Genomic DNA, 14,479 nt, shown 5'->3' with positions numbered 1-14,479 from the left:
TGAGACCTGGTTGAAAAATGTGCTTTAGGAACCATCTAAAGCTATTGAAGAGACCTCTGAGTGTTTCTGTTTTCTGTCCCTGTTACTCTGTTTCACTATGACATCTCACTGAACGTGAGGATCTGAAAAGCCTGTAGAAGTGATCTAATGTGTGTAAAGCAGAACACAAAGAGTGATGCTCAGAGGGCTGGAGCCCCTCTGCCCTGGAGACAGGCTGAGAGAAAAGGGGGTGTTCAGCCTGGAGAGGAGAAGGCTCTGAGAGCCTGGAGCCCCTGGAAGGGCTAAGAGAGAGCTGGAGAGGGATTTCTGCCAAGGGCACACAGTGATAGGACAAGGGGAGTGGATTCTCACTGACAGGGCAGGGCTGGATCGATACTGGGGAGAAATCCTTCCCTGTGGGGGTGTAAGGCCCTGGCACAGGTTATCCAGAGGAGCTGTGGATTTCTCTGAGGAACCAGATGTGAAGCCAGCAGCTCTGCCTGCTGGAACGAGCCATACACATGCACCCAAGTGAATGAAATTTGATACTACCCTGTAAAGCAAGGACGGAGCAAAGCTGGGAGAATTCATGAAACTACTGGACAAACCAAAACTGTTTCACATATCTAAAGAAATACAATGGACAGGTGTTGTCATATCATAAAGGGATGCTGCAGAAATCATTGCATAAATTCATAAACATCAATGGAAACTGATTTTCATACCATGTGCTCTGCTTTTCCCCAGCCCCTGTCAATGGGCTTCAGTGGAATCACTCCTGGTTTGTGCAGTTTAAAATACAGCTTTACATTTTGCAAAAAGATAAAATACAGTCTGCTTCTCAGCCCTCTGTTCTTCCCTCTCCTCAGCACTTTTTGCACAAGCTGAGGCACCATCCAGTTTTCCTTCAGAAAAGAGCTTACCCACTTATCACCTGCTTGACACAAGCCAAGCATTTTCCTCATGTTGTCAGATCCACCCAAGTCCAAACACTTAGGCCATACTTACAGCCTGCCTAAGGATGCCATGGGAGAGCTAAATGCTCCTGTTAGTGCCAGCACCTCTTCCACAGACAGCTGCCCTCCAGATCAGTGTCCACCTTGGCTTTGCAGTGAGGATCCTGACCATGCCTGCATGGATCCCCTCATGTGGAGGTGAGCAGTGCCAGGCTGCTGTAATTGCTCCCTAGGAAGCACAGCCCATGCTTGCCACTCTCAGAGCAGAGCTTGTCCCAAAGTGCTGAATGGAGGCCCTGGAGCTGCCACTTGCCTACGTGACCTGAGCACAGAAATGCAGAGACAGGGAAATCTGAGCATAGCTCTCACGGCAGTGCGTGGCTCATTTCGTCACTAAACAAGCACGTTCACTTGCAGTTCAGGCTGGCTGTACCAGGATTTCAGAGAAACTAGCAAATATTTCCATTTTCTTTCCTGCCCCTCCTTCAATCTTACCCCATGTGTCACTGTCTTTCTACTAAATCCTTCACTGCTTTGCAAGGAGGAGTTCTGCCAGCTCATCCTGGCTGACTGTAAGCCCTATCCTTTGCCATTTTAGGTTTAAGAGAGTGATCCCCTGCTGATGCCCTCTCTCCGTGTTTCCTTAGGTCATTCAGCTGTCTCTTCTCCTTGCCCCACTCACTTTGCAAGGTTCTTTCACAATAGGTAAGGAAAGCAAACTGCTTTTATCCAGCTGCTTTGAGTGCTGCATGTGACTGTAGCTCCTCTTCCTACAGGCAGAGGAGAGGTTTCAGTGGAGAGATTGTAGGGAAGGCCTGACCCAGGGCATTCCTGCACTTCCACAATTCCAGGCTGGATATGGTGGGCAGCACCTGAGAGGAGGCCTGCCCCAGCCTGCTGTGCCTGACACCTGCCCCAGCCACAGCTTCCATCTTTCATCCCACCCCATGTCACCGAGCACGTCCCAGCCAGGCTCTGGACATTCTCTTCATGCATGTGGGCTTCCACATCCTTCCTTATTTGTGCAATAACGTGATCACACTTGGCAATCATGAGCTCATCACACCTATTGGTACATAGGGTTAAAGACCACGGGCTCAGTGGGCTGTAGAAATGTTATTAATTGTACAGTGCCAGATGTGGGAGAGGTTTCCCAGAATGAGTGAAAGCAGGACAAGGGCGTCTACCCTGAAGTTTTGCAATACAGAGATGAAATCCTGGAATGTTATTAGATGAAAACAAAACTTTAGGAGACTTACACCTCAGCTCAGCTGCAACCCTATTGTGTACACGTGCTTCATTAAACCCAAGCCAGTTCAGGGTAAAGCACTGATGTCAGATGGATCCTGCTGCTCTCACATCAAGTTCCATAGAGGATTTCACCACTGCCCTCAGCCTGCATTAGGAGACACATACCCCACCGTTTTCTGAAATCTCAGGCTAAATAATCCTGTTCTTCCCTTCTCTCCCCTTTCTCTGTAGGAAAATGTCTTGCTTGTGCTTGCTCTGTGAACAGACCTGTGAAACAGTTCTTTTGTTGGCTTTAAGAGCCATTCTCCAGATTTTTTTCAGGATATTTTCATTCTTAACCATCACTTGGATCACAGCCAGTAAGAAACATTCACCTCTTAAACTTTACAGCCTGGTACCATCCTCACCTTCTCCTGCCCGCCCCAGCTCTGCTTATCTTTGTGTCACAAAGGAATGCATAGCTCAGCCCGAGAATTCCTGCGGGCAGAGGGGCTTTGTGCAGCCCTGAATCACCCCCGGGGAGGGGGCGTCTGCTTCAGCTCTCTGCATCACCCGCGTGAAAAGGCTGACAGGAACGCCTGCCTTTGCTAACTGTTCTCTCAGGTTGTCACTGAAACTCTCAGAAAAGCGGAAAATAGAATAAAAGGCGACGTGAGAACAAGCCAAAGTGACTCACAAAGGGGAAATCTCTGCCTGCTGTTAGCAGATATTTCAAAGAAGCTTGTGAAGGAGGGCTGCTGCCTGCCCTGGGAAACCTCCACCAGTACCTGGGCAGCTGCCTGAGACTCTGAGATGTAGCACCATAGCAGAAATATTCCAGATGATGAGAGTTTGCAGCTAACCAAAGAGCTGGGAAGATAAAACACCTGCCACCAAAACTGGCCATACAAAAAAGCAAGAGGTTATCTGTGTCACTCAGAAACCAAGGGCCTCTGGGCAAACAAAACCTCCACCTCCTTTCCACCTCCACCAAAACGAGCACCTGCTTTCCCGGTCTGACAATCTGCTGGACTCAGTCTCCAAAAGGAAGTCAGTAAGGATAAACTCATTTAAATTAAGGCAGCTTTTGGCTCACCGAGTTCCCTGGAGTATTTTTGTAAGATATTGAAATCAATAAGATACCCAATAACCCTAAAATAAGCAATGAAAATTCACTGTCCATAAATACCGAGCTAAGGGCAGCAAACAAAGGCATTTAATAGCTCAGGCCACCTCCCTGCTCCTCGGCTTCCCAGAGAGGAGCGCCGCAGCTCTGCGAAGCCAGAGGCAAGGCAGGGTTTCCGCCGGCCTGTCTGGAGCTGGACTTTCCTCCTCTTATACCAAATTCTTCAGATTTTTGTAACCTGCTCCACTTTGCCCTTTGAACTGAGGAGTGCAGAGCTCTGGAGGTACCTGCGGGTTCGCACGTGCCGGGCCCGGCTGCCCCGCCCCACCAGGGTCAGTGGTGGGATTAGCCCCTCATTTAGGAAACATTCGTCTTGCCCTAGAGCCATTCCACAGGGGAACGACGTGTGCACCTCGCCCAGCCTCCAAGGGAACCGCAATGGCTCCAGAGAGTCCTTCTGAGAGCCCCTATCTCTGTTCTGTCCATGTTCTGGGGTTTTTCAAGGCTCTCTCCCCACGCACATAATGACCCACACAGGCAATAGATAAGGTCTGCTGTACTGTGTACTTGCAGACTCAAGGTTTTTGGGCAAACAGGACCTTTATCTGCACTTTAGCACCGAAGTTTACAGGTCGTTGCTGCCTTCATGTCAGGGATCTGTTTTGCTGCCCTGATAAAGGAAAAGCACCGACTCCTTGGAAATCGTAAAAATTACTTGTCCTGCAGTATCAACAGAACAACCACCTTTTTGCTTTTACTTTGGAACAATCTCCATCAATTCATCCCTTTCTGGGTTCCTCACCCTGACTTTATTCTCTGCTCTCGACCTGATTATTGTTTGAATTGTGGGAATGCTGAAAAACCCAGCTCAGGGCAGGTCCCTCAGTGGGAGATGGTTTATGTTGTCAGTTTTACTTATCCAGCAAAGGATGAGAAAAGTAGCAGGAGGGGAATTCTCCCAAGCCATGTGGTTCACAGATGCAGAACGCAGAACACAACCCACGCACAGCGGGACCAGGAGAGGCCTCCCGAGACCATCACTCCGGGAGTGACATGCCCCACGCCCTCTCCATCGGCACAGAGAATTCCTCTCTGCGGGAGAAGCAGGTGAGAGTTTCATTTTTGACATATCCTAAGGGCCTTCTTAGAAAAATAATTTGTCCTGCGTGAACTTTTGCAGGATTTACTCCCCAAGAGTCTTAGAGAGAAATTTAAACACTTGAAGCCCCTCACTGGCGCCTAAAGAGAGTCCAAAGCTCATGTCAGCAGGCAGAGCCTCAGCTTTACATCATCCTGACCTACCAACAAAGGAACACAACAACTCCTCTCCCTCCCCCCGTCGGTGGAAGACGTGAGAGTTGGGACTATTGACACTGATCTGTTCCCTTTACCCCCCTCTGCTTAGACAAAGACGGACAGGAGCAGCCCTGCCTGAGTGTTGGGAAATAAGAGCCCTCCCACCCACCTCCTGCTAGGGCCAAGGGAGCGGGGAAAGCTGCCCGGAGCCGCCCCCTCTCAAAGCTGGAAGCGGGGGAGCGAGCCTGGAACAAACCTCGCTCGAGTTTGTGGGCAGAGCCGGGAGCAGGGAAAGCTGGGAACAGAAAAGAGGCTTTTCACGCTGTCGGCTGAGTCACACCAAGCGTATAAAATCAAGGCCAGGCAGTCGGAGCCGAGCGGAGGCACGAGGCACCGGCACTTTTGGACAGGTACGTGCAAGCGGATGCGGTTTAGAGGCAAAGATTAAGATTAAATCTAAAATTGGAATATAGCAGCCCAATTCCTCCCATCCTCTCCCTGCCAGTGTGCTGCGGAGCAGGGGATCCAGCCGCTCCTGTGACCGGGAAGCCCTGAAGCTTCTTGGCTCTTGTACGGTTCCATCTGAGCAAAAGGACACAAGCAAACACAACACATAAATTTGGTGATCCAGTGTATCCTATTTTGCTGGTCCCCACTTCAAACCTGGGATGGCAGCAGAGGATAACAGTCCGGGCAAGACCTGGCATCATTCAGGCAACAGCAAGGAGCAATTAAACTTTGGAATAAGTCTGAGATATTTCATAATACGTGGGGTTAGGTTACCACCCTACACTAAAATATATTTCAGGAGAAGAAATGACCATTTTGATGCTGGGAGGCACAAAAGACAGCTCAATAAGAAAAGCACGAGTTTGGGGTTGGCTTTGGGGTTAATTCCTTCCTCTGACACAGATTACCTGCGGGACCTCGCACAAGTCATTAAGGACTTTTTTTTTTAAAAAAAGACCAAAGCAGGGGTGGGAGGAGGAGAGAGCACAGAGGGAGCTGTAACACTAAATAACAATTTTCTTGGCGCTCAGGCCTTTGGGGCCCTGATCCAGGAGCATACTCAGTTTCTGACCACTTCCACTGAAATGCGGTTCGGGAGCTGCATTTTCAGTGCATCCCTTCCCTGCAGCTGGGCCGTGCTCGCTCTGTGCTCCCGCCTGCAGCAGGGCCCAGCGCTGCCGCTGCCTGGCAGACAGTGGGGCACTGCCAGCTCTCAGGAGCCCCAAAGCGCCTGTGGGGTCCCCACTGGGACTGTCCTCAGAACGGGACAGAATTGCCCTGGCAGAGCCCACACAAGCCCTTGGCTTTTCTGTTACAACTTCTGCTAAGTGCTAAGAGAAGGAAAGTCCTTCCTAACACAGGAAATGCACTTTCACCTGCCCGCTCCATCACAACTCAGCCCAGTTTGGGCTCCTGTGCTTTAATGTTTGGCAACTCTCCTCTGTCCTCAGATCCATTCATTTGCTTTGCACAGACAACAGTCCCTTGCCCCACACACACTTCATCCTGTTGTTTGGGCATCACCCCACTGGAAAACTCTTCCCACTGGGCTGGCCAAACTGGACACTATGCAAGACAACCTGCTGGCACTGAGGGTCCTGTGGTGTGGGATACAACTTGGTTTATGCTTCCTGCAGGAAAAACTGTTGGCACACAGAATAACACTGCATGATACTACTGTCTCAAAGATTCATATTCACTTAATGAGCTATTAATTATCACTTATCACTGTCTGGATATAATAAAAAAGGGTTTATAAACTGTTTTTCTTTTAAATAGTTTGTAGTTGCCTGGAGGGATTTTAATTTAGCTGTAAATGTTGATGTTTTGTTTTCCCCTTCCTGAAACAAAAAGGAAACAGGTCCTGCAAACTGCAAGGATGATGTCACCTTTGCTCATCCTCCCTCTGCTGCTGGGGACCACAGCACACGGCCCAGTGAACAGAGCATCATCCAGGGATGTCACCACCTTCTTCCAGCTGGCTCAGGAAGGCACCTGGGAGAATGTTAATCTCACCAGCATGTCCTGTGAATATTGGAAGAACAGGACGTGGATCACCCTGCAGCTGACCAACAGCAGCCTGACAGCTTTCCCTGTGTGCCTTCCAGAGGCCCTGCAGGACTTGGATCTCAGCAATAACCTCTTGGAAGAGGTGAATGGCACAGAGATAGCAAACCTCCCACAGCTGCGTGTCCTCTCGCTGAGGCACAACCACCTCTGGTCAGTGAGGTGGGGATCTGAAACCCTCAGCAGTCTCCTCAAGCTGGACTTGAGCTTTAACAAGCTGTCATCTGTGCCATCCTGCCACGGCTCTGCTCTACCTAACCTGAGGTGGTTGTCCTTGGCTGGAAATCCACTGATTGAAATCCAGCCACTGGCTTTTTCCTGCTATCCTCAGCTGCAGGTCTTGAACCTCTCTGCAACACTGCTTGGGCAGGATGACAATAGAGGAATTAGAGACTCTGCTTTTGCCATCAGCACAGATCCCAACGAGGCCATGAACAGGACTGGAAACTCCATCAGTGTGCTTGATCTGAGCAGGACCTTTTTTGAGAAAAGTAAGTTACTGGGTCTTCCACTGTAAACACAGGGCTAGGTCAGGCCAGGGGAGCAGAAGCCTTGCTGGGATGATGGCTCCCATCCTCTGGGATGAGCCTGGAGTGCAGGGGGAACACCCCACACTGAAAGCTGCAAACAGCTGGTCTGAGCATGCAAGGCACTGTCACGCAAACCAGCCTCCCAAAGGAAGGGCAGAGAGCAAACAAACGAGACAGGAAAATTTGTCCCAGTGTAGTCACCCACCTCCATCCTAATCCCACTGTCTGCTACTGACAGTCATCCCCCTGTCAGCCCCGGGCTTAGTTTTGGGAAGCACAGGAGGAAATTAGTTTCTCTTTCCAGACAGGCTGCTGAAATGTTTCTTTGTCCCCACAGCTACACTCAGCTTTTAGCACAGCACAAAGAGAGGCTTTTTGTGCCATCCACAGCCAGCCTACTTCCGCTGAGGAGGGAGACAATCCCTGCCCCGAGCAGCCCACAGGAGATTTTTTTTCCCCCTTTGCTGGGCTCCCCTGCCAGCCTCAGTTTATACCTCAGGTGCTGAGACACACAGATGTGAGATGCACTGCCCAGCTGCTCTCAGTCTGGCCCAGGGCCAGGGCCTTAGGGGCTCCTCAAGCTAGAGGCTTCACTTGAACTCCCATTAAACAGCTTCACTTCAACTCACATTAAACAGCTGCACCACCAAATTTCCTCCATGAATTTGCCTAATCCCTCTTGTGGTAGTGAGCTACCCCATTGAGTCATGGGATGGAAAGGCCCTTTTGTACAAGACCTATTCTTTCCGTTTCATGGCTCTTGGCTCTTTTTCCTGTGCTAGGAGAAATAAGTGATTTGCCTTTCTTACACCAGTCAGAACCTTGTAGACCACTTTCTTGAGCAGAGAAATCCTTTTTCATTTAATCTCAACCAACAAGAAATCTATTCCATATCTCTTATCAGCTTTGTTGTCCTTTTTCTCCCTATTTTCCCCTGCCCTATGACAGCCTGGCCTGCAGAGACTATTACAAAAATGCAGCTGCATGAGTGTTACACACTGGTGTATTGACTTTTGTTCTATCCCTTTCCCAAAGAGAATAGCTGCAGAACGTGACAGATAATTTATATCTACTAATTCAACCCCCCTTTCTAGGCAGAAATCCACAGGAATGCTTTGTTTATGCAATAGGTATAAATAAATATTTTTCTCTTTCAGTTCAACCAGAGTGGACCAGGGACTTGGCCAACCTCAGATTGCTTAAACTGACAAGCATGCCACGGTTAAGAAGCCTCGATGGCAACTTCTTCAAGTCCCTGCCTGGTCTCCAAGAGCTGCACTGTCAGGACTCCCATTCCCTGAGTTTTGTGCAGACAGAGGTGTTTGACAGTGCTCCTCACTTGAGGCATCTCTCATTTGAGAAGTGAGTTGGGTTTTCTGTCCTTCCCCACATCGTGCTGCCTTTGCCTCGCAGCGCTGTGGTGCCTGGGAGCTGATTTGAACAATTTGTGTCACATTTAGGAAGGAGGTGTGGACTTGCTGTCTTTGCCGTGTAAAACCTGATCTGGCCCAATAGAGCTGATACAGCCCAAAGAGGCAGCATGGGACTCATAGCACTATTAATCGTTTGCTTGAGGTTGTATCCATTGTGTTCCTACTCCTCTACTTTATCTCCCTGTCCAGTGGATGAATTCCTGAAATACTAAGAGGGACAAAAGTCTGAAAGTGATTTATCAAAATAAGAGCAGGTGAAGTGCACATAGAGCAGTCAGCATAAAGGGAAAAATCTGGAGAGCACTTTGAAACATTTTTATAATACCAACCCAGATATATCAGAAAACAAACACTGGAGCACTGGCTGTGCCTAGAAACCAGTTTCAGGAAAATAAACCCACACAAAGCAAAAACCCCATGGATTCCATCCCACCTTGATTGCCCTACTGAATTTACACAGCACTTTCCAACACTTGCAGGAGTATCAGTTCAAAGTGCTAAAAATCATGCCCAAACTTAAAGGAATTGCAGTTAAAGTCTCAGAAAAAAAGAGAGCAGTTCTGAGCATGCAGAGTACAGGATGCTGGTTTAATAACTGGTTACTGCCAGGGGAACTGGGAACATTGCTTTGTGCCTTACACACACTAAGGATAGGGGATACTAAGTAGCTCAGCATTTTTTAATTATTGCTTTTGTCTTGTTGTAGCTGTAACCTGAGTTCCTTTAACCCTTGGAACACCAATTCATCAGATGGCATCGCCATCAACTTGTCTGGGAATCCTCTGCTGTGCGACTGCCAGCTCTCCTGGCTGCTGTCCAAGCCCGAGAAAGTTGTTCTGGTAAAGTAAGTGAGCTCAAAGAGATCAAGTAATGCTCGTCAGACACAGCTTCAATGTGCAAGTTGTCCAGGGACCAGACAGTTACCACCATTCACTAAGTTATTCAAATTCCTTGTGTGTTCTTCCCTTCCACAAGAGGTAGAAGTGCAAAATAATGTCCCTTTCAGGGACAAAACATAAAGTGTTCTTAGCTGTGGATTCTACTTTAAGGTGAGAATATTTTCTTTATGTTTTGGACCATATTTCGCTGTCAGCTAAAGATACAAAATAAGCTGTCTTGATGTGCCAGCAGAAACTGGAAAACTTTGGAAGATCTTTAACAAATTATTTTCTCCTAACCCTGCTATTCACAAAGCTTACATCACCACCAGCAGTCAACAAAACCCTTTGCAAATAGCACCATTTCTCACCTATTGTTTTCATTCTCCCCTACAGTTTTACAGGCTAATTACAATAAGCTGCAGTTAAAAGAAATATTTGCATATAAATGGTCTCTCTTCCTTTTGAGAGGCCACCAAGAAGATTTGTTATCAAATCTCTCAGAGAGCAAGGAAGTAGATCGTTGAAATTAGACAGTTTTTCATCCGGATGGGGTTTAGCTGTTGCATTCTTTACCAAAACTTCAGTGTCTGAGTAAATAAAGAATTCTATCTTAGTCATTTAAAAGTCCTGGATCAGCCCACCTCCAGCTGCCTAAAGCAGATGGATTAAGAATCCTGGGAATCCTGTTACATCTCTCGCATGTGTTCCCCTTTAAGACAAGTTGCCTTGAATCCCGATGCCCTTTGCTAAAGTTCACAGCCATTGTTGTACCAAAGGACGATTTCCCTCAGGCAAAAGATATCCCTGCACCTTACAAAACCAAAAAGCCAGCTCCAGCTAAATTCCTCAGGCAGTGCTGTGGAAAGCTGCCTGGACTATTGTTAAGACAATCTAGGTTTCACATTCTTACTAACAAAGTGTTTTGACAGCAAGTCACCAATTCCAATCCAAGCAGCCTACAGAAATTTGTAATGTTCCTCTGGATGTTGACGGTTCTGGTTTCCTTCTGCAGGGCTTCAGAGACTTTTTGCACATCCCAGGAAGATTCGGGCAGACCTCCAACATCTTTTTCACTGCTGGAGCTCTACAATAAATGCCAGTCAGAGGGCAATGTTACACTGCCCCATTCAAACACAGCCCTTCCTGATCATGATGCTTTCAGCTTCACCAGTGATGAGACCTCTGCTCTAGTAACAACAGACTCAGCTCTGCTCACCACGGATTTGACTCACACCAGCTCCCTAATCCGGAGGGATGTGATGAGCACAGCAGCATCCAGCCCAATGCTAACCAAAGACACCTACACCAGCTCCCTGATCTATGGGGATGTGATAAGCACAGCAGCATCCAGGCCAACACTGACCAAAGACACCTCTACCAGTTCCCTGATCTATGGGGATGTGATGAGCACGGCAGCATCCAGGCCAACACTGACCAAAGACACCTCTACCAGTTCCCTGACCTATGGGGATGTGATGAGCACGGCAGCATCCAACCCAACGGAGCCGATCCTAACAAAGGCCAACAGTTCCTCCCATGAGGACAAGGCAGTTTCTGAATCCACAAGTAACCCCCCTTCCTCAGCATCTGTTACCTCCTTCCCAGTTTTTCTCCAAGAGCTCTTTGCTCAGTCCCCAGACCACAGCTCCACAAGCCCATCTGGAACAGAACAGGTGCAGAGAGGGCTCAGAACAACCGACACAACATTCCCCCAGGAAGGGCCGTTCAACCAGACCAAGGATTATTCCACTGGAGCAACAGGAGTCCCACACACCACCAACCATCCCATTCACTCCTTTGCCACCCATGGCAGGGAAGGTGCCCTCCAGACAAGCCCTCCCCAGCTGATCACCACGAGGAGCAGTGCCCACCCAGAGCCTGCACCCACCACACCACCACCACATTACACCGATGACTACGACTACGACGAGAAGCCAAAGGAAACCCCAGGGCTAACAGCCCACGTGAACTGTGACTACGATTCTTGCAGGCACCTGCAGAAGCCATGCAAGGAACTCCAGAACATAACCCAGTGTTCATGTCCTGGCACATCAAGGGAAGATGAGATTCCAAACCCACCCAGGCTCAAAGAAGTGATTGAAATCACTGACAGCTCTGCACAGATACGCTGGTGTGCCCCACACTCAGTTGTTCACAGTTATGAGCTGGTGCTTCATGCCCAAGACAACGAGGACAGGCAGTTTGTCATGGACAACATCTACCCCACGGCCAGGCAGCACACTCTGTATGGCCTGCTGCCATTCACCACTTACCACATCTGTATCACTGCCTCCAACAAAGCAGGCTCAAGCCGGAACACAGGCCACGAAACTCCAGGTAATTCGTGTACCAGCTTTAAAACAAAACCCAGCTACAAGTATATTTTTGCTGGTCTGTCTGCAGCAAGTGGACTCTTTCTCATTACCACAATTGTTTTATCTGTATGTCTGTGTAAGGCATGTAAAAAGCCTCAGAGTGAGCAGTATGGTACACACTTAGTCTCCTACAAAAACCCAGCATTTGATTATCCTTTAAAAATACAAACCACTAATTAGCTCTGGGTGATTGTTCCATGCATTCAAAGTTCACTGTCTCCATTGCCATGGTTTGTTTTTGTGGGACTCTGAAAATGTGCTTCAGTAAAAAACTATGAACCATCAGATTCCATAACCCTGACGTTTCTAAGGGAGAGAAAACCACCAAAAAAAGAGGAAAAAAAACTAATAATGAAGGTAGTCAACCAGAAAAAAGTCTTTGGACTCCTGTTCCTGTGCTAAGCAGCAGCAAACCTGCACACTAACCTTGAAAAGTTGTTTTTGTAATCACAAACAAATAGAGTGGCATAAATTTCACACAGTGAGAGGCTGCTGGCCAGCTGCCTGCCTCCAGCATCTCTCATGAACACAGCCAGATGAGAGCTGTAATCCAAGGTGCATTAAGCTGAGCAAGACACACTCTGCTTTTATTCACACAGGAAAGCTGGGGATTCCATTTTTTAAAGGTACTATCCATAAAGAGAGTAAAGCTGAAAGGAGTGGGCTCAGTGACAAGGTGCTGCACAGATCTAACTCCTCTAAGCAAGTGCAGTGGATGCACATGATCAACCTAACTTCAGGAAAAAGAAACGTGAAATTTAATTGTGCTCACAGATTGTGCAGGATCCTTAGGGCAGGGGTAATTATTTTGTTCTGACTTTTTATGAGGTTGTCCACAACTGAGCCTCCCAAGTGCTTCCCAAGCACAAGGTAATGGGGGGGGTCTGCAGTGCAGCAGTGACCCACAGAAGAGGTGGGGGGATTATTTTAACATTTGCTTTTAATGTTTAACATTGGATTTTAAGCAGAGAGGATGTTCCATCCCAATTATCCGTCCCAGCTACAGATTTAGCAGCTGATGATTTACCTCATACAGGGGCAAAAAGCCAAGTAATGAAGCAATTTCATCCATGTGCTACTGAGACTTGAAAAAGCCAAATCTCCTGCACCAGCAGCAAACAGTTCTGCAGACACCATTCAAATGAACTCTTGGGTTCTGTACAATAATAGTAACAAATGCTGACAATCCCAACTTTGAGCTAGAATCTAAAGAGGTGTCCCAAGCTGATATTTTCCCATAGATTCCAGTTCCAGGAGCTGCTGAGGGGAAGGTGCTGTGCTGTACAAAAAAGTCTCTGTTCCATTCTTTTGGGGTTTTTAATGCTTTCAGTATTACAGAAATAAAAGCCACAGAGCTATGTTCTGGTTTTTTGTTAAAGATGTGGATCTTGGTGTTGTCTTTATAATCTACAATGTTTAGCCTGAGAAATTAACTCCTTTTGTTGTTTTGGAATGAACTTTCAACATGTAGTAAAGAAATGTTTTTATTATGGTAGATTTGTGTTCTCTGACGTCCCAAGAGCTTTCATTTTGTATGTGGCAGGAGGAGGCTTTTGCCTTCTCACCACTATGGGCTTGCAAATTTCCTGGGAATTTGTCCTCTCCTGCACTGCACTGGGAATGACTGGACAGATACAGATTCCTGCCATGTCTATCCCAAGTTTGGCTGAGCCCCATGACAAACTCATAACAGAATTGAAAAGCAAATGAAGAAGACAGAATGGTGTCACCTTCCACTTTTAAAATCTTTTATTTTCACATTCTGGTAGTTCAGACTTTTTGCTGTTTGGACCTAGGTTTTTATACTTATTTCTGGCCTGGCTTTTCCTGTGTTTTCCCCAGGATTTAGTGAATGGGTACATATGATTGTCATCTGCAGCGAGCAAATGAGCCAAAGGCTCATTATCCCAAATTGGGGAAGAGATCACGTATTCCCTTGTGTTTGTACAGCACAGCTTGAGGAAACCTTGACTGGGCTGTTTGGTTTTACCAGCAACAAAGCAAAATAAGAGACCTGTGAATAGCAATTTATATTGTCTCAAAGATTAGCTGCAGAGAAGGGCAGGAAAAAAAAAGATAGTGCAATTGAAAATACAGATTGCTCCAATTTAAATACGAGTTAGTTCAAAGCAAGAGGACATATCTCATTACCCTTTAGCACACTGCAGCTCATAATCACTGAACTAGGAAGTTCATCACAGTTGATTTCTGCAAACAGTTCTCACTCCAGCCTCTCCTGAATTTCACAGCCAAAGGAACACAGAGCCTCCCAGTCTTTCAAAGTGCCCTTTCTGGAAGCCACACAAATGTACAAGTCCTGCTTCCACAATTCCCATTTGTTCCACCTGAAAGTAACCCTCAAAAGCCCAATTCCAGCTGAGCTGAACCATCCTGAAACACAGATGCCCCAGCCAGGGGCAGTGCCTCCCTTTTTCCTGGTTTTAACATTCAACCCTTCCATAAGTGCAAAGTGGAATGTATGAGATGTAGCAGCAGGGTTAAAAACATGGGATTTGTAATAATCAACACCTGTGAGAAGTATCAGTGCTTCAAATGCAGATTTTTCTTTTTTCCTACGACCACTTTGTATTTTCAGC

General features: G+C 47.4%; 1 protein-coding gene across 1 annotated transcript; it reads left to right on the top strand.

Moving 5' to 3' along the window:
- Positions 1-4,833: 4,833 nt before the first annotated feature.
- LRRN4 (leucine rich repeat neuronal 4) lies at positions 4,834-13,297 on the top strand. Its single transcript, XM_033053706.1, has 5 exons — positions 4,834-4,997; positions 6,451-7,154; positions 8,351-8,555; positions 9,333-9,470; positions 10,520-13,297. Exons 2-5 carry the CDS (start codon positions 6,476-6,478, stop codon positions 12,060-12,062), a joined length of 2,565 nt encoding a protein of 854 aa, XP_032909597.1. The 5' UTR covers positions 4,834-4,997; positions 6,451-6,475; the 3' UTR covers positions 12,063-13,297.
- The last annotated feature ends 1,182 nt before the right edge of the window (positions 13,298-14,479 follow it).

This window comes from Catharus ustulatus, chromosome 3 (assembly GCF_009819885.2).
Source record: "Catharus ustulatus isolate bCatUst1 chromosome 3, bCatUst1.pri.v2, whole genome shotgun sequence".
NCBI classification, from domain to species: domain Eukaryota; kingdom Metazoa; phylum Chordata; class Aves; order Passeriformes; family Turdidae; genus Catharus; species Catharus ustulatus.
Note: the sequence above shows the minus strand (reverse complement) of the source record. Positions and strands in the feature narration are given on the sequence as shown.